General features: G+C 35.8%; 1 protein-coding gene across 1 annotated transcript in view; it reads right to left on the reverse strand.

Moving 5' to 3' along the window:
• Positions 1 to 411: 411 nt before the first annotated feature.
• moxd1 (monooxygenase, DBH-like 1) overlaps positions 412 to 27511 on the reverse strand; it is a 94011-nt gene continuing 66911 nt past the window's right edge. Inside the window, exons 8-12 of the mRNA XM_028797912.2 lie at positions 18713 to 18904; positions 16626 to 16685; positions 13665 to 13807; positions 2557 to 2725; positions 412 to 799 (exon numbers count right to left, since the gene is read on the reverse strand). Coding sequence (XP_028653745.2) covers positions 650 to 799; positions 2557 to 2725; positions 13665 to 13807; positions 16626 to 16685; positions 18713 to 18904 — 714 coding nt within the window. The 3' untranslated portion in view covers positions 412 to 649. The remainder of the gene's footprint in view (positions 800 to 2556; positions 2726 to 13664; positions 13808 to 16625; positions 16686 to 18712; positions 18905 to 27511) is intronic.

The raw sequence follows: 27511 nt of genomic DNA on the forward strand, positions 1-27511 counted from the left end.
TAAAATCTCAAGCTGGTGAGACTTTGGAGAAAATAAACCTCTATTGGTTCCACGGCCAAAAAAGCACCCATTGTAAAATGCATTACAGTGAAAATCAATATATAACATTACAATTAAATGATTGATTTAATACGTAGAGTAAGTAAAGAAAGATTCGAATGCTCCTCAGGGCCAACACATGTCCTTGTTTCATTGCTTCCACTTGCAATATTCATTTTGAAAATATATCAGGCTAAATAAAATTGTGGTCAAAATAAAGATGGCAAGGTGCAAAACCACAGATGTACTTCAAAAGCACATAAAGTGCAGAAGAATGTGATTTGAGTTTTCTGTTCACAAGAAGACTGAAATTGCTTGTGTAAACTGCTGTTCTATTAAATGTTTGATTAATCATAAAGAAAACTCACAAAACAGGTTTTTATTTTTTATTTTTATAAAAATGTCAATGTATCAAAATGAGCACATACAGCTTCAAAAGACATTGGCATCTGAACTTTCCAGAAATACACACCAATGGATTTACAACTTCAAAAAACTCTGAAATAGTTCAGATTATTAACTGTTTAAATATTTCTTTTGGGACAGTCACCTATTCTCTCTTTACATCTGCTACAACTTGATATTGCAAAAAAGGTTATTATTTACAAAGTCAAATATCTAAATAAAACACAAAAGTGACAGTGACTAAAAATACTTTAATTATTAATATTCTATTCACATGCGGAGCTCTGTTGCAAACAGCAGGAAGTAACTGAGTGACTTCTCCTTTTAGTGGGGGAGATACTAACATGCCATGAACCTGAAACAAAAAGTATAATGTATGAGAAAATATAAGAAGTCAGTAGAATTTTTCTTTCCAGTGAGGGTAAATTATTTCACTAAATCAAACACCAAATTAAAATATATTGATGTATACTGTCCAAATTATGTAATCATTACATACTGTACTGTATATATATGTGTGTGTGAATAAATATTAATATGCAATAATCAACAGAAAATAAAACAATTCATTATGTTATCTTAAAATAATAAACTATTGGGTTCTCTAGGACAGGGTCTGGTGCCTTGTGATCTCACAGCAACATTAATTAGGCGCAAAAAATTCACATTTGAGATGGTAAACACTCTATCCGTCAATATGTCTTCTTATTTTATTATGGCATTGTTCATATTAAAAAGATTATATTTTGCTTCATTTTCATTTCATAACAATATTATATTTTTGCTCGCCCACTCCCGGGTTTGGTTTACCAGATATACAATTTAAAGAGATTGTTATTTTCATGGGAATTGTTACATATGCATTTTTTTCACTTTACTTTAAAACTTTTGTAAAAACAATACTTGTCCTTTATTTCCGGCACCGGGTGTGGTTACATCTCTTTCTCGCAGGACGTATAACGCTGCTTGTGTTGTGTGCTGGCTTTCTGCTACTGGCGAGCTGCGTGTTTTGTTTGTCATTGTTTTAAGAGCTGGGAGCACATGAAGTGTGTCTGCCAAATGCAATCCAACAACTGCTAGTTAGATATCTGTGGACTTGTTTTAAATGATGTCTCACTGCCTTGTCTCGCGTGACGTTTTAAAAACAATACTAGTCCTTTATTTTAGTCCCTGGGCATGGTTAAATCTCTTTCTCGCAGGATGTATAATACTGCTCACATTGTGAAGGGGGGCGGCTGAATGCGTGCTAAGGAGATGCAGTCGGATCATCTGCTGTCTTTCTGCTGCTGCTGTCACGCTACCCATCGATCATTTCAAAGCCTGTACAGCAGCTGTCCTTTTGCCACTTCACGTCTCTGCCGCTCGCGTTGTGAAGCAGGGAGGGGGGGTTTAGGGTGGCTGAACATACGCAAGGAGAAGCGGTCAGATCATCTGCTAGCGAGCTGCGTGTTTTGCTTGTTGCTTATCCTTGTTTTAAGAGCTGGGAGAAAGTAAAGTGTTTCACGGGGGACTTCAAATTCTCTTCCGAGAAGATCACGTCTCATCTCCCAAGTCTCCCTCCCAAAGAAAAGTGTTACCAACAAGGCAATCCTTTTTGTGTTAAATTTTTTTGTGTTGATAAAATAGCTCATAAATGAAATGTTATATTCAATGTAAGCCACAGGACTCTACCTTATTGCTGTTTTCTCTAAAATAAAAGTTATACTTTTACTTTCACACAGTTTTAAGGCCTTGTTCACACGTCATTCTTACATAAAAGAGAATGAAGGAGAGGGGGCAGTACTGTGGCTATTATTGCCATCCTATAACTCGAGTCACATCTTCGCCCACTTGCTGTCTGTGTGTATATTCTCCATGGATCCATATGTTTATACTCTTTGGATTTTCTACACGTCTCAGACACACACATATTACTTTTATTAGTGGCACTGCTATTGCTTGGAATGAATTAGTCTGGATATGTGGTTCATTGTGCTCAGTGACAAACTGTTTTTGCATTATCCTGCCAGGTTTGGCTTTACCTCCATGTACTTAAATAAGCAAATGGACAAAATTAAGAAATAAAGATCATGTAAATGTACTAACAGATTGCAAATATATAATCACACTCACCGGCCATTCTTCTTGGTTGTGCTTGGAACATCTCACATTTATTGGCTGTTGAAGAACAAATTTATTGAAGGCCAACCCTTTCTTCTTGGACCATTTAAATGTATCCATGGCATCAGTGAATGTAAGATTCCTGTATTTCTTGGGACTTTTTATAATAAATGGCCAGGCCCTTTGTCAGAAAAAGAAAAGAAAAACAAATTCCACACATGTAAAAAATGAAATAAAAATAATGGCAAATATAAAGATATTTTATTCAAATCTACTCATTTTGAAAACCAAAAAAACAGTAGTACTAAATCCCTATTTGTTCCCAAAAACTAACAAGAGGTGAATGGTGTTTTATTAGTCACTACACCTCAGAAATATGGGTTGGACGTTGAGCCATAAAATGAACATTCACCAATTTTTTCACTGCTTTTTTATAAGGTATTTTCTCCATGTGTTCACAAAAAATGTCACTACATGAAAATGAAAATGCATGATAAAGTGTACCTAAAATCTAGAATATGCCAATAAAATACCAATTTACTTCATCAAAATTGTTTAGCCCTTCTCTAATAGCCTATTTAATAATTTCTAAATAGTAATCTTTATTTATTTTAAATTGATTGTTCTTTATTACTCTGAATGTAACTGAATTTAACTTGTACCAAGATTTATTGTAATACTGATAACATATTAAGAAATTCTTGTTTGTTTATTAAATTGTTCTGGTCTATACAATTTTTTTGGGATCTGTTTGTATTAGGGTTTTGAAATGGCAAAAATTTTGATTCACATTAATTTTACACATTGGTTTTGATTTAAGGTGTATTACTTTATTTTGTCAGTATTATTTTGAAACGTTAACAGTCCATCTTGGTTTTTATGGATGCCACCATTTCTAGTGTTTGTTGGTATAAAGCAAATACTTGTTGCTAAAAGATGGGGCGCCACTGGTTGTGATGCATATTTTACAGTTCTTTTTGTCCAAGCTTTTGGATAACCATTCTCTAAAAACGTTGGATAAGGATCTCTTGAAAATGCCTGTGTTTGGAACTTTTAGTGAATTTTTGATTTTGGGAATTTTGTTTCATTTTGGCATTGATACACAATCATTTTTTTCTCTTTATCTTAGATCCCCTGCTTTTTTTTTATTCATCACTTTGCTCACCTTTGCCTGCCAAGTTTCATCTTGTGGCAGAACATAATGGTTTCTTTATAGAAGGTTACAATAGAATTCCCTGAGGGACAAAACAACTTATGTTGGTTCTTAATAGCATTTTATGGTTCTTTACTGGGTTGTGTGGTTGCTCGTAGCTCCATTGCTTGACAAAGCGCCATTTCATTATGGGATGGGTCTTTACAAATGAAGTTGGTTCTCTGTGCTATGAAAATCTTCCAAATATGTAGGAAAAAACCTGAAATCTTTAATGTTTGGTAGGCTACCTAGGAGGAAACTAACAGGTTAAGAAAACCTGGACCTAGCCTGTGTTATTGCATGAAGTAATAGCCCTTTTACAATCATGACCCATTGGTGTTTTACAGATGTGTTACAATCTATTCATGGTTATTTACAGTATGGAGCCTGTTATGGATCTAAATAAATAAGGATTCTTTCTGGAACATTCATATGGATTGGTCCTTCAGAAGCCAAAAATGGTTTCTCTATGACTTTGCCCTAAGGAACCACTCTGGCACGTTTATTTTTAAGAGTGTGGAAGCAAATTTAGCATTAAGAACAAATACTTAACAAGAGTGTATAGCATGTATAATATAACAAAAGAAAATGTCAAGGTTTGCAGCTAGACTTGAATCTTCATTTAGATATCATAGACTACTTGGTTGTCATTTGATGTCTTTCTAAGTGTAAATCCTTCTCTCTTTTTTTAGCAACTGTGCTTGTGAAACCAAGAATATCTGCCAACCAGCAGACCATTAATGTCTCAGGCATGGAGAACAATAAGCTTTTTTCATAGGTCCTTCCTAGCAACAAAAAGTTCTAACCTATAACTAATCACTGTGCAGTGAACAGTATGTTCCAGGCAACTCCTTTAACATGAATAAAAACCTCTCCAAAAGTACTGTTCTTTTGATGTGTGTCATGTCCAGTGTTACCATTTAAATAAACCCTTTTGTTAAACAGTTTCTAAATATATTCAACATTAACATGAATAAATGAGTGTTTGCCACAGCTGTGCAATTAGAGTCTTTTGCTCTAAGAAACAAATATGCTTCTAATGTCTTTTCACAATGCTGGCTTGAAAGGAGCTTTGAATATTTAGTAATTGATCTCACCTCTGGGAATATACTTGGTAAACCTTTTTTAAAATTCTCACTTTTATAGATGTAAATTGAGGAGACTGCTGGTGGGCTGGCGCCCTGCCCGGGGTTTGTTCCTGCCTTGCGCCCTGTGTTGGCTGGGATTGGCTCCAACAGACCCCCGTGACCCTGTGTTAGGATATAGCGGGTTGGACAATGACTGACTAACTGACTGGATAAATTGAGGAGAAGTGAACTGGTTAGTCTCTGCCTCACATCTGAAAACTGGGTTAAAATTCTTTTCTGGTAACTTTCAGTTCGAGTTTTATTAGTCCTTGCCATATCCAAATGTATTTTCCTTTGGATACTCAGGTTTTCTACGTACATTTCACAGAATTTAGTTCAAGGTTAATTGGATACTCTCAAGTGTAGATATGTACATAAAAGTGCCACGAAATGGACTGCCACCACAGCCAGAAAGAGTTTTATGACTTGCATCGAATACTACTAGGTCTATGTTCCTCTCCTCATGACTCTGAAACAGATCTTATGATTAAATGGATGGATGGATGAAGATGAATGTTAAATAGATCAGACAAGGATAAAACCTGAAAACAATTTCAAAGCACACAAAGATGGGTCTAATTATTGTCACTGATTGTAAAACTTGTTAAAAAAGGCTAATATTAAAAACAGAGTGGGAGATAATCATTTTTTATCTTACTAAGGACCATTGCATTGTCGTATGTTTTAAATACTCTTTACCAGGAACAAGAAAATACGATGTACAATTTTATCAAATTTTCTATAAACCTGAAAGTCTGAATAGGGTTTAAGTCACAAGTGGGTTGTATTAACTGCAAAATGGAGAAATCTCTTATGATCTATGCACCCTTCTCATCTCCACAAGACACTTCAGTCTTTACATTTATTTGTTAAGTACAGAAACAAACAGTTACTCTTATCATCAATGTAGGAATTCATTCATTATAACTGGGACTAAAACATGGTTCATTTGGTAATAATACCTGCCCATTATTTCTTTGTTTTTTTGAATTTGTAAATGTTTTTAATCCCTGTAACATTATAGTCCTCTATTTTTTGGCACATTAATGTATATTTACTCATTTATTCATGTTAATGTTGAATATATTTAGAAACTATTTAACAAAAGGGGTTATTTAAATGGTAACACTGGACATGACACTCTAGAACTAAACAACATTAAATCTATAATTACATTAGAATGACAGAATAAAGTCAATTTATGAATATGTGGGTGCCATAAACATTTTGTTGAGCCTTTGCCATAGAGACGAGGCAAAGCAGTCAGTAAATGAAAGTAATAGTACTCCCAGGCAGATCAATAACAACTGAAACCATTCTCATTGGGCTGAATTAACTTTTAAATAACCAGTTTTGGATATTCCTGTAAAAGGCAGAAAATATTTCTTAGTGCACACAAATGGTATGGAATGATGATTACAGTAATCTATACATTCTCTTTCTTGTTTGAAAAGGAATGTGACAATAGCTAAATATATTGAGGGGTTCAGTATAGTAGAAGAAATTGTGGAGGTAAACAGCTGCAGAAATAAAGGATAGTAGTTAATTATAAAAATCAAAAAGTAGTCCTGAAAAACAAGTATCAGGGCCAGGGGTTTTTCCAGAACTTATTGTGCCTACAGCTTCCTTCAGCATGAGAAACGTAATTCGGAAATCCAACATATCCATGCATTCTGTAGTGAGCCTATGGCAGCCAGGACCTTTAGAAATTGATTACAGGTAAGTTCAAAATGGGAAGGGTTAGGTTAGGATTTTCATAGAATAACTTACAACTTGATTATTTGTTGGAAAACTATTATTGATATGGCTGCCTGATTTATTTTTTGACGAAGAAGGAACCCAATGTATCACATTTCTGTAACCTTAATGCAAGCATATTTGTAGTTTATTGGGCTTAATGCTAAATATGGAATATTGCTCCTAAGAGATTTGGGTTTCAAAGTCCACCTTATTTACTTCTGTTCTTGTGTTAGTAATCAGCAGTTCATGCTGCAGTCTATTATAAAAGGAGTTTCTTTTCAATTTTTTGAGGAATTTTCTTGAGCCAAATATCCAGGTGTCATTTCCATGTTTTTTATACTAAGTTTCTGTGGTCATTTTCTTGATTGGATCCTTTGTTTAGAAGGTGGCTTTTACATGACATGCTTTTGGACAGCAATGGTTGCTGCCAATTCGTGGATTCTGTCATCGTGGTGCACATCCTGGTTGCTAGGGATGTGGACTCAAGGGTCACAATATCAGTGAATTAATTTGTAAAGAATTTAAAGGTCATCTTAAAGGCCATGATGGGCACTGACTTCACTTAGGCAAGAAAGGGACATAGTAGAGTGGAAGGGTGGAGGAGCAGGCAGAGTGTGGGGACTAATGTGTGTGTTTAACGTGTTTAAGCAATTGTGAGTGATTTTGTATGGGTTCCATATATGCATTACAGGCATGTGAGATGTCCCTGTTCCGCTTGTCTCTTTGATTATGTCACTTTCCGTACAGAGAAAAACATGTTTTTGTGAAGGTTGCATCAGTGCACAAGTTATAAGCAAATGGTACTGCAAGCAAAAGGAAAAATAATAATGATGAACCATACAAAGCAGGGGCGGCATCAGCATTGGGCCCAGTGGGTCTAGGTCCATTTACTTTCCTCATTGGCCCACCTTTTAGATTATGCTTTACATTATTTTTTTCTTCAAATTATCTTAGCCTGTACTGCATACATGCATTTTAATAAACATCTTCCTTAATTAAAATATCATTTGATTATGAACTTACAGAAAAAAAACATCAGAGCTAAATTTATGACTAGAAAAGTTCATTTAACTCTCAGATAGTGCATATATGGATGGCAATTATAGAGTGCACATTTGCATAACAAGGTTTAGAAAATAAGATTAACTTAAAATATTGTCAATCGCAGCTACTCAAAACATGTGACTTACAGGAAACTATTAACTAGTTACTTAACTTCACTGAATCAATTTTTATGATTAACTGGAAAGAGCTATTCAGAAAGAACAAATCTTTCGTAAATTGCTCATTACTATTGTTAGACTATGTCTTGTTGCTGAGAAACATAAACAATGCCTCGAAAAACAGCCAGTTCAGGTGTTTTAAATGTAAACTATAGCACCTTTGGGAAGATCTGACCACAATGTGATCCATTTCACTCACTGCCAATAGGCATATTATTAGACAGCAACATATTTCTTATCATTAGCCAATTCAGAAGTTCTTATGTGTGTTTGAGAGTGTTTCTTATTGTAATATTTATGTTCTTCTTGAGGTTCTGAAAATGGACAAATAAAATATTATTTACCTGTATTTATCCAGAATAAATTAAAGCTTAATATTTAAAAAGCATGATCGATCTATCTATCTATCTATCTATCTATCTATCTATCTATCTATCTATCTATCTAACACATTACAGCCACATTAGTCAAGAATTTACCATAAAATCTTTTTCCAGTGCTTACCCTGTCATAACCCTAATAAAGAAGAACTGTCATAGAGCACCAATTTCTCCTAGCTGGTTAAAAATCATATGTTTCCCATTTTATATCATTATGTGGGCTGACTTTTTACAAACCAGTGATATAAGTCATGCTAGTTTGCTTTGGAATGCTGGACACGTAAATAATTCCTTTTTGTAATTATTGTTCTGTTTTGATGAGAGTAAAAACAAAACAGATCTTACACTGTTCCAAACCTTTGTATATTATTATTTTGGAAATGAATGCAAACTAATGTTACTAATTCAAAAACAGACAAAATCTAATGCAAAAATGTACAGTAAGAGCATCATCAAGCTCTCACAAAACTTTCATCTGCCAAACTATCATTAGCATTGAGGCAAATGTATTGGTATTAAAACACAGCAGAGATAACACTCCTAATTACACATACTTTCCAATAACATATCATCTAATGACAAACATGCATTCCTGAGTAACAGGGCAATTGTTTAATTGTGTAACCTAAAATATATGGCATGTAAAAAGGAAATCTACAGTTGCCTCCCACCTTTTAAATACACAGTTATAATTTAGAGAATATAATAATAATACATTTTACTTATATAACGCCTTTCCCATGCACAAGGCGCTTATTTAAACAGCAGGTTATATGTAACATTGGATACAAATATTTTGTGCATAGAACACTAATACAGATGCATACAGGATATACAAAGCATTAAATAGAACAAAAGAAAAAAGTAAACCAGAGTAAAATACTAAGTTCAATACTAAAAGAAATACCTGAAATAGATAACATTATTTGTGATATAACACAAACATACAAATTATGCTGAGTATCTGGACATAGAGCTAGACTGAAAGAGGGGTTGAGTTTTAATTTTTTTAACAATGAATGGAGTCAGCTGATCTAATTAATTTAGGGAGGTCATTCCAAAGTCTGGATAAATAACTTTGTAAAGAAATAACTTTTTTCTTATAACATTTTCATTGTAGTTTCTGAATGAGACACGTTTATAGACACTTTTCCTTCTCCTTATGAGTTTTCTCTTTTTTCTTCTTTATTCTTTAAGGATTTTTTAAAGATTTTTTTAAGGATATTCTTGCAAATATTATCTCTGGAGTTGTTTAAAGGTTTGCAAAAAGCTTAATCTTTTAAACTTACAATGAAAATCACCACCCTGGTGTTTGTATCTCACTTCTGTTATTTTGAACTGTACATAACAATTTCTCATTAAACCCATTTTCAGTCTCTGTGGCCTTTTTCAGCAGTCCTCTGGGATCATGGTACAAGAATTTATAAATATTTTACACAGAACCTTGTTTTTATGTTTACCACAGAAAACGTTGTTCAATTCTTCCTCTGTGAGGAAGAAAATCTTAATATATTTTTATTGGATTTGTCTTGTTTTTTTGTGGTGAAATGTCTTAATTGTATAAGAAAGGGGAAAAAAATTTCCTTAACTTGCTGTCTAGAGTATAATTTGTGGTTTTAGATGTTTGTGGAATTTATATGAAGCATCATAAATGAAACTAAATGAAAAAGAGGAAGGTTTTACACTTGCTTGTGTAAGTGTAATGGTTTGTGTAAAACAAAAGAAGTACTCCTAGCAGACCATGCAGACCCTTTGAAATAGTAAAAAAAAATATTCTGGTTAGACCAAAAATTTGTCATTGTCAGATTCGATCAGAGATTTCTTTCACCCACTTGCATGCAGCTGTGTAAGCAGGATGTTCTCACTGGCAAGCAAATGGTGGGAACTAATGACACAATTGCTCTCTCTTTATATTACTTTTTTGTGAGATGATTTTCTTAAAGTGACCTTTATGTGCTTAATAAGGCAGAAACTTACAGAAAGTGGCATAGTCACACAGCGTCTTCACAGTGTCTGGACCCAGGTGCAATTTCTATCTGCATCGCCTTTTGTGTGTAGTTTGCTATTGTTTTGTGGGATTCCTCCTGTAGTCAGGTTGATTGTCTTAGTGTGGATGTGCACAGGAGTGTACCCCCTGCTAGTGTAGGCTGTGTCTCCCATTACCCATTACTCAATAAAGTGGCATCAGAAAATAAACTACTTTCTGCATTATGCACCTTTATTAGAATTTGTCATCATGATGATGAAAAGTTTCTCTCTGAATTGTTTAAAGCTAAATTGATTATTTAAGGAAAGCCCCAGGTCTAGGTTAAATCACCTTAACTGGGATTTCATTTTGGACCTTCTGTTTACCAAATTTTACTCTCATTTACCCAGTATTACAATAATGCTGTAGACTACTACAGAATTTATTTATTTATCCAATTAATCATGAAGTAAATAGTTCTTCAAATTTTGCCCACAGTTCTTAAGCTGTCATTTGGAGCTACTGAAAATCCTGCTGGTTCTGATACATTACCAGCATTTTGAGTAAATCCTCCTACTTGACTTTTAAACAGTCTTTCAGTAAAATGTTGTTGTTGCCAAAAGATCAGAATCAGTGACAGCTGGTGGTCTTTCAAACATTTGAAGCACATTTTAGCCCTACATCATAAAATTAGTCAATCATTGGATCATGTTATTTATATGTCAATTCTGCACTCAATTATCTGTGATCCGGGCATACGAACTGGGAGTCTTTTCCAGAGACCTGACCATTTTCCTCTCAATGGCCAGCAATGAAAGGTTGCTTAAATGGTTTTGCCCAATTGTGTTATGGCTGTATGACTTGACTTGATTTAAGCAGGAGAAGCTCCTCTCTACACCTGCTGATGTAGTTGTTGCCAATAAAGACAATAGCTTGTATAGCTGAGACACTACACTATCCAACTTCATGTCATAAAGTACACCAAGAAATCACACAGTTCCGATCGCAATCTCCCTGAATCAAAAAAATGGTCATAACTTTTTAGGACCTCCTCAGGAAACACCTGTCTTATTTCATCAAATTTCCCTGGATTGACTAGTTCTAGGAATCACATACTTTCCAAATTTGAAAAGCACTATAGACTGTCTAGGATGGCCATGTACAGATTTCTGTAACACTCCTGTGGATTCTGCAATTGTGACAGACACTGACGCTTTTGCCTAGGTTCATTTTAAGGGTTTGATGTGAGACTTGACACAATTGCATAAACAGCTTTGAAAGCCTCCTCTAACCTTTTTGCATTGCATTGGGGGCTATTGCTTTAACATTAGCCTGAAGTCCATTCAGAGAAGAAGCTATGACAGTAGCCCCATCATAGGTTTGAGGCACAAGTTTTTCTTTGTAATTGTAACCATGCATATTTTCATTTAAAATATCAAAGACAAACTGAACATCTTGCCCCCAAGAAATAATAAAAAATCCAACAAATCACTCCTGAATTTGACCTGCAGTATCAACATATTGAATGATGACAGAGAGTTGTGCATGACATAAAATGGCAGTTGTCTCATCTACATGACTTTCAAAAAAGGGAGAAATGTGAACTTGACCTTTGATTTCATCAACAACACTGGAATGTAGTAGCACAAATCAAATAATTTTGAAGGGAATGGGACTTTCCAGAAAACACAGAAAATGACTGGAATTGTGTGGCCAAAACTGAATCATGTTTGGATAATGTTTCAGTGAATTCTCTGTAATTCCCCTTCTTAGCCGATTCACTATTCTCATCATGCTGTCTGAATGCCAGTTGTTGGTGGCCAATCAATGAAGTGACATCAATTACGTGGTTAAGAAAGGCCCTGTTTTATTTCACTCTCATTGTGTTTTGCCATCTGAGTGAAAACACCATCATTATTTGCATGTTCTACTCTGACCCTGCCAAGACAACTTAACCGTGCACATGTTCTCATGTGTTCATTGCTTATCTCATGTCTTTTATATGCCCAGTCCAAGTTAGCCAGATCCCCAAAACCCAGTTTTGACCAAACAACCTAAGATGGTTTCATTAAGAGGCATGGCCAACAGTACATTGTCTTCGTCACAGCACTTCCAGTCAGCCGGCTCACCTTGTCATACAAGTAGAGTTGAAAAGGCCAGTTATTTTTCCGTGACTTTTCAAACAAATCAGTCTTGGGTGTTGATCTGCCCTGCTGTTTAATTCTGAGTCTCTCCTCATAAGGAAGACTATGAAATGGCTTCACCAAAATCAGGTCAACAATATTAGCACTGTCTGCCATTATGCCCAGCTACTGGCTGGCAGGCTAGAAACACAAAACCCAAAATCCACTACCCACCCTCACCAAGCCACTAATTTGAAATAAACGAGTTAACCTTTCTAAACTGAAACAATGAGCAAAGTCAAGAATGTTATATTTATGGTTTTATTTACAGTAGGATATGTACAAACGAAAATAGTGGGCTATATTGTTAGCAAATAACAGACTACGAGCAGCAGCCTGTCTCACGACTTCCCTTACCAAAAAAAAGACTGAATTTGAAATGCTCCGATGCCAAAATACTGTCAATTAAAAAGAGGTCCAGACACTTTGACAGTTCCTCCAATCATCATGCAGCAGCCCAGCATCCTGGCCAGCCCACTGCCCCATTTATTCCCAGAGACATTGAGCTTCCCTGGAAATGGCGTTTTGAAGCAATTGTCCAATAAATGTCTAGCTTTGCTAAACTGAAAACAAAGTATATTCTGAAGTACCATTGAAGTCCAGTAAAGCTGCACTTCAATGGTTTTTAATAGTTCATGCTACCACAGGAATGAATGAGGAAAAAGGAAAAAAAACACACGTTAGATGACCTGCAATTAATTATTGCTGATTCTGAATGAACTAGCTATGAAGTTGAACAAGTTCTAGCATGCTTTTTGTAATAGCCATGTAAATACAACAGTACATATTTCACAAATATTTTTCGTCACATTTTAGAGGAGACAGAGCCTCTCTTGTACTCTTAGAGCAGTCGCTAGGGCAGTGTTTTACCTCTGTCTGGCAAGAATGTTACTTTTTATGCACAATGTGCAAATGCATCAAATCAAACATAATCAGACAACTTAAGAAAGATGCTAAACCTAAACATCCTATGCCACTTCCCACCTTAATAGTGCTGTTGAGGACAAACTGTGTGCCCTTTTCTTTCCACCATCCCCTATATTCATTCTCCATCAGCAAGTGGGTTCAGCTCTAATTAGGGTTATTATCCTGCTGCTGTCTTTGATCCAGTCTAGCATCCTTTATTGACTCCATCAGGTTTTTCTCAAACATGTATCTAAATTTGGCAATTTTGATTATTTGTCAGTATACTGTGCAAAACTGAAAACTTTGCATCAATTCAGTTTGAATACTAATGATTTCATAAAGTGGAAAATCCCCTACAAAACATTCATATATGTTTAACAATCAAATTAAGTAATTTACTTACGTTACTGGTGAATAAATTTCTTTCACGCCAATAAATGTAAGCTGTTGTATTTGGTCTGGCAGGCTTTCACATCTAGACAAATCAATTCTTGGATAATAGAGTAGATATGACAGACACATTTCATCTCTGGTGCTTAATCCACCCTAAATGAAAAAAGATGAGCAAAAAGATGAATGTTTTGTAATATTCAAAAAGGCATATGAGATTGAGATCTCAAATTCATGTTTTTATTGTAAAGTTAAACCGTAACTGACACACAAAGAATCTCTTTGGTAAGTCTTTGTGTAAAGGTATTTGTATAGAAAAAAACAACAAAGTTAGTTTAGAAATATCTCTCTTCAAAGTTCAATGGAATTGTGATACCTATAGGCATTACCAACACTCCTAAATAACCTAGCTGCAAACACTTCTTACCAAAGATACAGTAATATTTCTATACCTCATGGGCCTAATAATACGGCAGTGTCTATCTACAGAAACTCCAATAATCTTACTGCATGTCTACAATTCTCATCCCAAATATACTTCACTAATCTGGGCATGAAGTGCCCTTACAGGACCTATGCCCCCCTGTTAATGCTAGTAATCAGGTTGAGTAGTTACCAAATAAAATCCTAAATCATCGTTTACTTTGAGAATACCTGGGCATATTTAATATTTTAGAGAGGTTGCACAATGAAACAGATCCTCTTAAAAATTCTCCTAGAACTCCAATGGTAGGCAGACACGTCACCAACACTTATTAGCAGATCAGCTACTAGTGACTGTGTTCTCTTCTATATCTCCATATTCCAAACCAGTCTCCGTGTGTGTGTGTGTGTGTGAAGTTTTTCTTGAGACGGGATAGCATACAGCATGTCCTTTACAGTGATTTCTCCTTTTGTGTTCTCTTTTAGAATTCTGCAGGTTAAGCTTCTTTTAATGATAGTATAAGTTTCTGATTATATTAGAACTCTCTGAATGAGATTTATCTCTGAATAATGTTCAGTACTAAGACATTTGCCAGTGACTGCAGTATTTGCCATCAGTTTCAGCTCAATTGAGCATTACACTCTTCCTCAAAACAGACACAATATGCACATTAACAGTTAGTTTTAATTCTGGCCTAATTTACTCAACCCTCTTTCGTTTAACACATATCGATAATAAAAAGCAATTTAAATAATTTGAGCAATCATTTCAGCTGACCAAAGGAAAAAAAAAATCAATCCATTGTCACACACGCGTGAATAGGAGGGAGCTGAAGCAACCTTGTGAAGGTAATTCCATGCCAGGCCAGAGGGTGGCGGGGTACACTAAACCTAATTCTGCTATCTCTCTCTCAAACAAATTCCGGTCTGATTCCACATTGATGATGTCACTTCCGGTTCCACCACCAAGAATGACATTATTTCTGGTTCCGGTGCCAAGGACCACGTCACTTCTGGTTCTGGTGCCAAGATGACGTCACTTCCAGTGTGGACCCTTTAAAGCCACCATCTTTCCTGCTTAAGTCAGTTCAGCTCAGGACTCCATTTAATGCACATAAGTGCCATTTCAATACCCATTTGCATCCATTGGCTGCCCCAAACCTTTCTATGGGTGTTGAGGCTGTTCATTTTACACTATACATTCATCCATATTTAATTCATGTAATCTAACTGGGGCTGCCACTTTTCTGCCAGCATCAGGCACAAGACATAAATTCAATCCTGAATAGGTTGCCTACCCTTGAAATAACATCTATGTATATAAAATCCTTATGTGCGTCCAGGTGTCCATGTGTGGGTGTCTTCTGGTGAAGTGCGCATGCGCGGGGCACGGCGCGATGCGCGATATTACTGTCAGAGAAAGTTAGAGGCATTTTACAGAAATACAAACCAGTATTACTGCGAGAGGAAATTAAAGGTACACAATACAGTGACGCATATTACAGCCACATACAAGCCAGTATTACTGTCAGAGGAGATTAAAGGCATATTACCAACGCGCACACCTGTATTACCGCCAGAGAAAATTAAAGGTATATTACGGACGTACAAGCCATCGGACGTACAAGCCAGTGGACGTACAAGACGGTATCCTTCAATAAGGGCGCGCACAGGCATCCTTCAATAAGGGCGCGCACAAAAAGGCGAGCCTCAAAAGGGCGACCTCAATTGGGCGCAGAGAATAAAGGCACGCGTAAATAAAGATCTGCACCTTTGTTGCTCTTCACATATTCCAGAGCCATTTGAACTAAATTATCTACGAACGCCTTTATTCACCGCGCTCAATTGAGGACGCCCTTTTGAAGCTCGCATTTTTGTGCGCGCCCTTATTGAATAGAGCCGTACAAGACAGTATTACTGTCACAGAAAATTAAAGACACATAATACACCGCAGCAGCCCACGAAGAACAGTCAGCTCAGCAAGTAAACATCAACAAAAGAAAGGCTGAAAGAAAGAAAAATACAACCAACAAAAAGAATGAGGTCAAAGTCCCTTACTATTTAATTTAGATTGTTCCTACTAATGTTTATGCACTACTGTTCTAGCACCCGTTATTGTAACGGGCTAAATGACTAGTATAATATAAATTTTGATATTTTGTTCATATATCAATTATTTAGATTCCTTGTCCAGTCTGAGGCCATGAGGTCCCAAATGCTTAACCAGTGGCACTGGGTGCAAAGCAGCAGCCATTCCTGGTTTGGGGGCACCAGTTTATGCAGGATGTACTCTTACACATTTACATCAAGCTACCTGACCTGTACAGAGGAAACCCCATGCAGACACAGGCAGGATACACCCAGTGTACATGATGTGACTGGCCGTGTGAATTGAACTCAAGACACTTGAACTGTGAGGCAGTGACATTAACCACAGTGTCACCTTGAATATTGTAAGACACATACTACTATAAGGCCTCATATAAAGCCTATATACAAATGCAACAGTGTTACTTCATTTTAATGAGAAAAAGGAATATATATTTCTTACCCATGTTACATTTTTGCGGTCAATGGTATTATACTTGCATTCTGTAATCAAATGATCACCCTATGGTAGAAAAAGAAATAATTTGTCTAAGCTTATGAAAAATATACAGTAAATATGTCACAGTAAATGACCAAGTTATTTTAAGGTATCTTATACCAGGTTATATAAAACATATACATCTGGACTATTCAAATATAATAGCATTTGACTATGTGGCTACAAGAAAGGAAAATGGTAAGAAAAAATGGTTTCTGATTTTTATTGCTGAGTTCCACAGAGGGACACATTCCAATTACCTGACGTCAAATGGTATGGTTAGTTACGTTATTTTCCCAGCTGCATGTTTTAATGGAAAGAGTTAATAAGAATGTCCCTGCTTTCATAATGACGAATACTGCCAACAGAAAGTATTCATAAAACCAAACTTATTAACTTTATAAAAACTTCAGTTATTATCTAACATACAGGAAGGAGGATATGATAATTAAAATTTGGAAATGTTCTTAAAACATATTTATTTACCAGTATGTCTGGAAGACCAAAGGACAAGCACAGAAAAAAAAACATATTTAATTCTGTTTTGAACTGAGTGAAACCTAACGAAAAGGAAATAGCATGAATTTATATAATTAAAGTGCTTCCTGAAAATTACTTATGCGTGCAACCAAAAAGACAAAAACTATTTTAATGCCACAGTCTGCACGGTTCTCACACAAAAAGCATAACAGGAGAGTTCAGGAGGTAAAATTAGTGGGTGAGATAAAGAAAATGAACTAACTAGTACATGTTTGTTTGTTCTGTATTACTACACTAAAATATTACAATAAACTTCCATTACACTTTTTCACACCATAGCCTAAAACATCTAATATCGCTTGTAAAATCTGTAATTTGAACAATATCCACAATTGTTTTTGGAAGTGATCATAACTTCTGTAAAACCATTTACTGTTTTACGTTTGGCAGTTTTAGATGTCACAATATGACTAAAAAAAATACAAAAAGACAGAATACAAGTTAAAAAGTGCCAGGTGTTAGTGCCAGGTTTTGAAGTTTCCGTAAGTCATGTTTAAATGTGGTTACTAAACGCATATTCCTCTGTTTCATTATGTCTGAAACGAGAGACAAATGTAGGCTTGTGCTAACTGGTCTAAGAGTGGTGCCACTAATTTACAGTAGCCCCTTTATATTCTGAAGTTAATCTGGGTAGTGGTACCTTTATTAACCAGCAGAAGACTCCACCATAACAGCAGGAAGTCTTTCAAGACGACATAATAAAAATCCTATTGCAAGGTTTGAGGCTTCCCAGACTGCTAGGGGAGAAATGTGTTGTGGCTTTATGGGTGTACCGGGCAGGACAACCAATCTTGCCCTCTACAGTACAGCTTTGCAGTGGGGCTGAGATGCAGAAATCTCTGGTGCCACGAGGGGGAGTCCCACCCATATGACACCAGAGATCAATGTCAGCTGAGACCCAGGAAATGCATATACTGTAGCTGGGTACCCAGAAGTTGGCTGGGACACAATATAAAAGGACCCCTCTAACTTTGCTCACTTACATATTACTTATTGAGATTTTGTTATTAAGACCGTTGATTTGTTTTGTCATTTTGATGTCCTGGATTGGTGTTTGAGTATGTGAGGTTCCCCCTACAGGCCGCAATATGAAAACACAATATTACATTTGCAAACAAGCTAAGCTCCCCCTGTTATGTCATGTTACCAATAACAAGTTTGAAAGAGCACATTACTAGGCAGTGCCAAATCATAACAGTTTCTTGAAATATTAATGACTGTGTAAAATAAAATATTTATTGTATGTTGTATTTAATGATTATTTGATACTTTGTCATAGCAGTGTTCATGATATGTGGTTGCTCCACCACAGAATTAGCATGAAATACTGTACAGTATACTATATAAAAAAATATTTTCCTACACCTTAGAAGTCTATGATATTTCCTTAAAGATAGCATTAATTGTCAGGAAAAATAATAATTCACATTTAAATACAATTAAAACTCCATTTATTTTTCGGATTAAGAATTTCATTTATCTTTCCAAAATTCAATCAACAGCCATCTTACTGACAACACACGTCGTTCTTCTTTCAGATACTGAAATTCTTGAAAGTTGAAATCAAACTCATCATCGTATGCCAGCAACTGAAGTTCTTTTCCATTTCTAAAATGTCTTGTCCTCAGAGATCTTCCAGCCAAGTGCGAATGCAGAAGCACAGCAAAGACGTTAATTCCTAAAGGCATCTCATGATCTAGAACCTAAAAATACAAATGCCTATGCATTATTACACCATCACAAAGCAAGCATGACCGTTTACAAGACAGGAAGGCTGCTTAGACTGAAAGCATGGAATCTTATTTACAATTGGCAAGAAGTTATTTTATTAATTTATGATAATTAATGATTGTGATATTGAGCTGTGTGTGTTACTGTATTATATAATGTAATTAGCTTGTTATTAGTTCATTCAGTAACAACAGTGATGTTTGATGTTACTGGATTGTTTTGCTTTGGTTACACTTTTTTCTCAAAAATGATTATCTTCTAAATAGAATGAAAAACTTGATATAAAGTACAAACTGTATTTCAATGTAAACAGACAAAACATCCTTGAAAGAGACATTGATGGGTATAGATTCAAATTTTTTGGATGTAAAATTAAAATCTTTTCATGGGAAAGACACTAAGACAGTTAAAATATAAATATTATGGGATGAACCACTGGTTGCCAGACAATGATAAACTGTGTAAGACCAGAATGGAAAAGAAGGGAGAAAGTAGTGTGACTCAAGACTTTGTTAGAGAGATTATCATTGTAAGACTGAATGAGAGTCAGTGAGAGTGAGACTGTAATATAAGACAAAGTCTAATAATGCATACACCCTGCACGACCAATTTGGTGACGTTTTATAAACTTTTCTCAAGAATAGTTTTTTATACATGTGGAGAAAAGAGTGTCAAAATGAGGCTTTGAACATACAAAATGAGAAAACAACATATTATTTGAAAAACAGGATGATCGCTGAAACAAAAACAACTCTAGACAAGCCCAAGGAGATTCTCATCTTTAACGTTTTAGCGTTTTAGTGCTGACAGGGTTATGGCAAAATTTTATGTACAAAAAATTACAGTCTCTTATATAATTTTTAGATTGCGCTGGAATGATCTTATTGCCAATCCTGAAAAGAAAAGGGGCACATACCAACATTAAAAATAAAATGAGTTATGTGGATTATTTATGGGAATGGCAACAATGTTTATTAAAGAAGGATAATCAAAACCAGCACAATGGTATTTTCTTTTGATGTCAATATATATTTAAGCCTCTTTCTCTCAAGTGTTGTTTTCATAACATTACTCCAGGCTTTGAAAAATTATTCTGTTTTATTTCTCACATAAAAGACTGCATGTGCGAACTCAAGGGTTCTGTTCACAGTTTACAGCGCTATATCACAACCTGTGCTCATCTGGATGAAAGTATTGAGAGTATTTTTGTAAAACAACCCAAAGGTATTAAGATGTATATAAATTGGCTTAAAAATTATCTTTTGTGGAAGGGCTGGATAATGTTGTGTATTTCTGTATTCTTTGATTAAAGTTATACCACTTTTAATTTGGCATTCCTATTGCAGTCACTTTCTAGCAGTATGTTAGAAGGCTCAGTTTCAAATGGAAAAACATCTACTAAGTGTTTTTTTCTAATATATTACACAAAAATCAGCAGTGGTCTCCCCTAGACTTTCTCGTGTACTCAGATGTGGAGATGGATATTTGAGAAGTAAACTACAAGACAATGATTATATTTTTATATTATGTACATTAAAGAACCATCAACAACAAATCAAATCAAATTAATAATATATTGAACAATTATTATAAAAGTTGAATATATCAGACTGTGCAGCTACATGAATTAATGTTAAAGAACTGTGTTTTGTACTTAATATTTGTATGCATATGAAAAAGTTTGGGAACCCTTCTCAGCCTGCATAATAGTTTACTCTACTTTCAACAAAAAAGATAATGGTGGTATGTCTTTCATTTCCTAGGAACATCTGAGTACTGAGGTGTTATCCGAACAAATATTTTTAGTGAAGCAGTATTTAGTTGAATGAAATTAAATCAAATGTGAAAAACTGGCTGTGCAAAAATTTGGTTACCCTTGTAATTTTGCTGATTTGAATGCATGTAACTGCTCAATAATGATTACTTGCAACACCAAATTGATTGGATTAGCTCGTTAAGCCTTGGACTTCATAGACAGGTGTGTCCAATCATGAGAAAAGGTATTTAAGGTGGTCAATTGCAAGTTGTGCTTCCCTTTGACTCTCCTCTGAAGAGTGACAGCATGGGATCCTCAAAGCAACTGTCAAAAGATCTGAAAACAAAGATTGTTCAGTATCATGGTTTAGGAGAAGGCTACAAAAAGCAATCTCGGAGGTTTAAACTGTCAGTTTCAACTGTAAGGAATGTAATCAGGAAATGGAAGGCCACAGGCAAAGTTGCTGTTAAACCCAGGTCTGGCAGGCCAAGAAAAATAGATGAGCGACATATACACAGGATTGTGAGAATGGTTATAGACAACCCACAGACCTGCAAGAACATCTTGCTGCAGATGGTTCTACAATTCAGTGCAATTTGCACAAAGAACCTCTGTATGGCAGGGTGATGAGAAAGAAGCCCTTTCTACACTAACGCCACAAACAGAGTTGCTTGTTGTATGCAAATGCTCATTTAGACAAGCCAGATTCATTTTGGAACAAAGTGGTTTGGACCGATGAGACAAAAATTGAGTTATTTGGTCATAACAAAAAGCACTTTGCATACCGAAAGAAGAACACCGCATTCCAAGAAAAACACCTACTACCTACTGTCAAATTTGGTGGAGGTTCCATCATGCTGTGGGGGGCTGTGTGGCTAGTTCAGGGATTGGGGCCCTTGTTAAAGTTGAGGGTCGGATGAATTCAACCCAATATCAACAAATTCTTCAGGATAATGTTCAAGCATCAGTCACATATAGTTACACAAGTTACACAAGGGTTGGATATTCCAACAAGATAATGACCGAAAACACAGTTCAAAATCTACAAAGGCATTCATGTAGAAGGAGAAGTACAATGTTCTGGAATGGCCATCACAGTCCCCTGACTTGAATATTATCGAAAATCTATGGGATGATTTCAAGCAGGCTGTCCATGCTCAGCAGCCATCAAACTTAACTGAACTGGAGAGATTTTGTATGGAAGAATGGTCAAAAACACCTCCATCCAGAATCCAGACACTCATCAAATGCTATAGGAAGCATCTAGAGGCTGTTATATTTGCAAAAGGAGGCTCAACTAAGTATTGATGTAATATCTCTGTTGGGGTGCCTAAATTTATGCACCTGTCTAATTTTGTTATGATGCATATTGCATATTTTCTGATAATCCAATAAACTTAATGTTATTGTTGAAATACTACTGTTTCCATAAGGCATGTCATATATTAAAAGGAAGTTGCTACTTTGAAAGCTCAGCCAATGATAAACAAAAATCTAAAGAATTAAGAGGGGTTCCCTTTTCATATGACTGTATATAGTGATTTCTCACTAAGTACAGTATATGGGGCTTACCACAATGTGATAAATGCTAACAAAAGAAACAATGGTAAAATAATGTAATTCAAATAGTATTTTGTGACATAAAGCTTTGAGAACTTTGGGTGCTCAGCACCAATCTAATATCTATGTTTTTAATTTATGATTAGGTCACTTTGGTGAAGTGGTTCAATAGAGTTAATTGCAGCTGCCCAACCTTTCCATGGCCCTAGGTTCAAAATGTGGCTCAGTCGCTGCCTTTGTGGAGGTTGTATGCACTCCAATAAATACAAGTTATCGCCAGTATACTAATAACCCAATTGTGCTTCACTCACTACCAATGTAGGAACCAATGTAGGAAGTATTTTGCACCTCTGTACAAGAACCACCTTTATCCACCCTCTCAAACATACGCAGTTTTTAATGTCTAGATAACATTTGGGATAAAATCACTTAGAGATCTGTACATAGACAGAGATCTGTACATAGACAACGTCTTTTCATCCTACGAACAATTAAACTCCAAATTTAACTTTCCAGAAACACATTTCTTTCACTATCTTTAAATTCGAAACTTTGTTAAACGGAACCTACCCAATTTTCCTCAACTCCCACCTACCTCTATGCCGGAAAAAATATTGATCAGTCTTGACGACTCAGACAGCATTTCCGTAATATATAAAACCATTTTATAGTTCCTCCCTTTCAAAGATCCAAGAGTACAGTGGGAAAAGGATCTCTTACTCAACATCTCAGAAAAGGAGTGGAAGGTAGCAATGTACAGAATTCACTCGAGTTCCATATGCACAAAGCATAGAATTATTTGATCAAAGCACAGAATTATTTTATCTATCGAGCACATCTGTCTTGTTTAAAATTGTCCAAAATGTTTAAAGGGAAAGATCCAACCTGCGAACGCTGTGAGAAAGAGAAAACATTATTAACTGAAATGTAAGCTATAATAAGAATGTGCTGTGCATTAACTGACAGTGTAACATCAATCCTTTTATAAGCTGAGAAAAGATTCTTAAATTGCAACTGCCACATAACCATTGAAGTGTTGTAACCCTGATGGTGGAGAAGAATAGGGAAGTACATGTTTTGCAAAGTTCAGTCTCTGTAAAACTACTGGCATGTAGACTTATTTTGGTCACCTGGAAGAATCCTAACTCTCCTATTCTAAGTCAGTGGGTAACTGATGTTATATACTATTTGAAACTGGAAAAAAACAAATTCGCACTTAGAGAATCTGTACAAAACTTTTTCAAAACCTGGCAGGATCTAATCAATAACATTTTAGAAGAAGCATTTTAATTGAGAAAGCAGGTTCTCTCCCCTCTTTTACTCCATTTATCTTTATTCATTTATTCATTTATCTATTTACTTATTTTTACTAACTTAAAGTTTTACTCTGCTGGCCTAGCTCTCTTTCTTAGGGGTGGGGGTTGATTTGTTTCGAACCTATTTTTGTAGAACTTCAGTTATTTGTATGGAATGTTATTTGATTTTAATAAAATCAATAAAATAAATAAATAAATAAACCTAACAATACCAAGCAGTAATATTTAAGAGAAATGTATGATGAAGCAAACTCAAAAAAGTTTTGGGCTTCATTCGAAGCAATGAAGAAGACACAGTTTAAAGCTAACACTTGTTAAATTACTGTTGTGATTCAGCCAGCAAAGGTATAAAAGACAAAGGAACTGCTGCATTGGTGTGCCAGTAGATGTTCAGAAGTGGCAATAAACCCTGAAAGATTAAAGGCTTTACATGACTGAGCATTGATAGCAGAAACCATAGGATTATGGAACCTCTGGTAAATTGCAGTTAAACACTGAACCTCCTGTTGTGTTAAATGTGTGCCTGTGATACCAGATACTTTGAAGCTGAGCCATCACAAGATTTCAAGTATGTGAACAAAGTGTGTGGTCTTTCCACTGCTAAGTTTAAAGGCATATTTATTTGTTGTTGTTGCTTTAATTGTCCTTATTTTCCATGTTCAAGTTATTCTGGAAATTGCATAGGGTTAATCACAAGTATATTTTTATCTGTCAAAAACATCAATGAATTTTGACATTTCTGTTTCTATACCTCAGAAGACTATTGCTCTTGATGTTTGAAATTATGTAAAATTTATGTTAAGTATCATATACTCCAACTTCTTCTGTGGCCACTATAATAGAAATTGTCTAAAACGAATTGGCAGCAAATAAATGCAAATAGATGTCAAAGAACTGGATCAATGCGTGCACAGCATTTAATTCACTGAACTGCAGCTCTTTGCTAAGTGTTTTTTTCGGACATCAAATGCAATTTTAAAAATGGAAATCAAAGAAAAAAATGAGATAATATGTATACAGCAATACAATACTTAATCCCTTATCTTTACATACTAATTATTAGTTGTGAATGTCATGGTCAATTATTAACAGTAATAATAATAATAACATTGCACAACAAAGTTTTTGCTTCTTGAACACTGTTGGGTGCTTCTTATAGATTTTTGGGTGCTGATCATGAATATCACATCTCATCACGTACCATTTCAGAGAAATCTTCAGTTTTGTCATGATTTTTTCTTAAATTTGTATCCAAACAGTTTTGCTCCCATAAGTGACTTATCAACAACAGTTTGTGCAGCCTGGGCATGTCCAGGCATGGAATCAGGCCAGGTTGAAAGCTCTTCTGTGGAAGTTGACATCCTGGGTATGCCTGGGCAGGTCTGAACGAGCGTGACGCTGTCTCAGCATGCTATAAAGGTGGCTTGCATACACCGATCCTGCTCATTTAGTTAATATACAGTAGATAGTCAGTGTGTATGTATAGTATCAGTATAGTAAAGTATAATATCTGTAGCAATATAACAGTAAGTAAGCTTGATGCTATAGACGTTTTGGTGTTGGGTGATATGTCTCGTCAATGTCATAACAGCACTGTTACATTCTGCTATATCTGTGGCGAATATACACTTACGCCTCAGAGACGTTGGATGACTGCTCCTGTGATGAAAGCTTATCATCTGTATTTTGGCTGCAAAATTGAAGATCAAGACAAGGAATGGGCGCCACACATTTGCTGTCATGTTGCATGTGCTGTCAGTCTGAGAGCCTGGCCGTTTGCTGTTCCGATGATATGGCGAGAATAGAAAGACCTTGTGATGGATTGTTACTTCTATTTGACTAATGTGTCTGTTTTCTCTAAAAAACAAGAAGTCAGTTGAATATCCTAATCTGCCTTCAGCAATGAGACCTGTGCCACATGACGACAGTCTTCCAATTCCGAAACCACCAGAGGATTGGACCTTAGATGAACCAGATGAAGAAACTGCAATGCATGGTACTGACAGTGACATTGACCCAGATTTTGAACCGTGCTCATCAGGCGATCCACATCTGATAACACAGTCCAAATTGAATGATTTGGTCAGAGATTTGGGTCTGTCAAAAGCAAAAGCCGAGCTGCTGGGTTTGAAACTGCAGGAATGGTGTTTGCTGTCACCAGGTAAGAAAATTTCTATGTTTCGAGGCCGACATCATGATATAACCAATTTTTTTGCACAAGTTGACAGTCTCTGCTTCTGTTGTGACATTGAAGAATTGTTCTCGGCCTTGAGTTGTTATCACAACCCGGAAGAGTGGCATCTCTTCATTGATTCGTCAATGTTAAGCCTGAAAGCTGTTCTACTACACAATGGCAAAGTTTATCCTTCAGTACCTGTTGGCTATGCAGCACACATGAAAGAAACATATGATAGTATGGAACTGTTGTTGAAGCACGTCCAGTATAGCAGGTACATCTGGAATATCTGTGAAGATCTTAAAGTTGATGCTCTGTTACTAGGACTGTAGCTCGGCTATACAAAGTACTGTTGTTTCATCTGTGAATGGGACAGCTGTGCCAAAGAGTCGCACTATTATTGACAGAACTGGCCACTCCGTAAAAAGTTAGTTCCAGGACAGAAAAATGTGGCACATGAATTGCTTGTCGACCGGGCAAAGATATTTTTGCCTCTTCTTCACATAAAACTGGGACTCATGAAGAATTTCGTGAAAGCACTAAACAAGGAAGGTGAAAGTTTTCATTATCTAAGACAGATGTTCCCAAGAATAACTGACGCCAAGATCAAAGAGAGCATTTTTGTTGGCCCCCAGATTAGACATGTTATGAGTAACAAGCGGTTTGAAGATCTGTTAGTTGGGCTGGAAAAAATTGCCTGGAAAGCCTTCAAAGACATTGTTGACAATTTTCTGGGCAATTACAGAGCCCCAAACCACATTCAGCTGGTAGACAAACTTCTCAAAGCATACAAGAAAATGAAGTGCAACATGTCACTCAAGATTCATTTCCTCCACTCACACTTGAACTTCTTCCCTGCAAATCTTGGTGCTGTCAGTGACGAACATGGTGAAAGGTTTCACCAGGACATTGCTACAATGGAGAAACGATACCAGGGCAACTGGAATCTGTCAATGCTTGCTGACTACTGTTGTATACTGCAACGTGATTCACCAGACATTGAATAAAAAAGAAAATCAGGAGCAAAACACTTTTAATTCTGTTGAATTTAATAGCTTATGCAAAACATAAACGTGACTATATACGTTATTGTCAGTAAACATCAAGGTTATTATAGTTTTGCCTTTTTATATTAGTTTTTATTTCTATATTTTTTCTGACCTTACTTGGAAATTCAGTTTAGTTATGCTTTATTGTGTATTTTTAGTTTTAGTTTAGTTTTTATTTCACAAAGACATTTCTGTTTTATTTTTATATATATTAGTTTCAGTTTTAGTTTTAGTAATTATGGCATGGAGCACCTATGGAGAGTTTTGTGTCACAATCAGACAGAACTGTACACTTAACAGATTTGGATATGAGTTTAATGTTAGTGGAAGCTTACTACACTGCCTGGTTTACTATCTGGTTTTGTTTTTGTCTGAAAAAACAAGCATAATCAAAACTAGACACTGAATATGAACAATTTTACACAATTTTATAATTTTTAAAATATTTTCTCATGAAAATCACAGGAGCTTAGGAGGAACAGGGCTCTTAGACTTGAATGAGTGTGCAGACCCCAGCTAGCTGTATTGAGGGAAACAAAGAACAACAAGCATGTAGTGTCAAGGTTAGGTGCAGTGAGTCTTGAATAGCCTACCATAAAGGACAGTAAACCCATAATGAGCTAAGCAAGAGCAGGTAATAGGAGTACGGACAGGCATAAAACAACAGAGACAGCGTCTGAGATTAAGAATAACATATACATTATCTAAACCTGTTTATCCAG

The sequence above is a fragment of the Erpetoichthys calabaricus genome, chromosome 3 (genome assembly GCF_900747795.2).
Source record: "Erpetoichthys calabaricus chromosome 3, fErpCal1.3, whole genome shotgun sequence".
NCBI classification, from domain to species: Eukaryota; Metazoa; Chordata; class Cladistia; order Polypteriformes; family Polypteridae; genus Erpetoichthys; species Erpetoichthys calabaricus.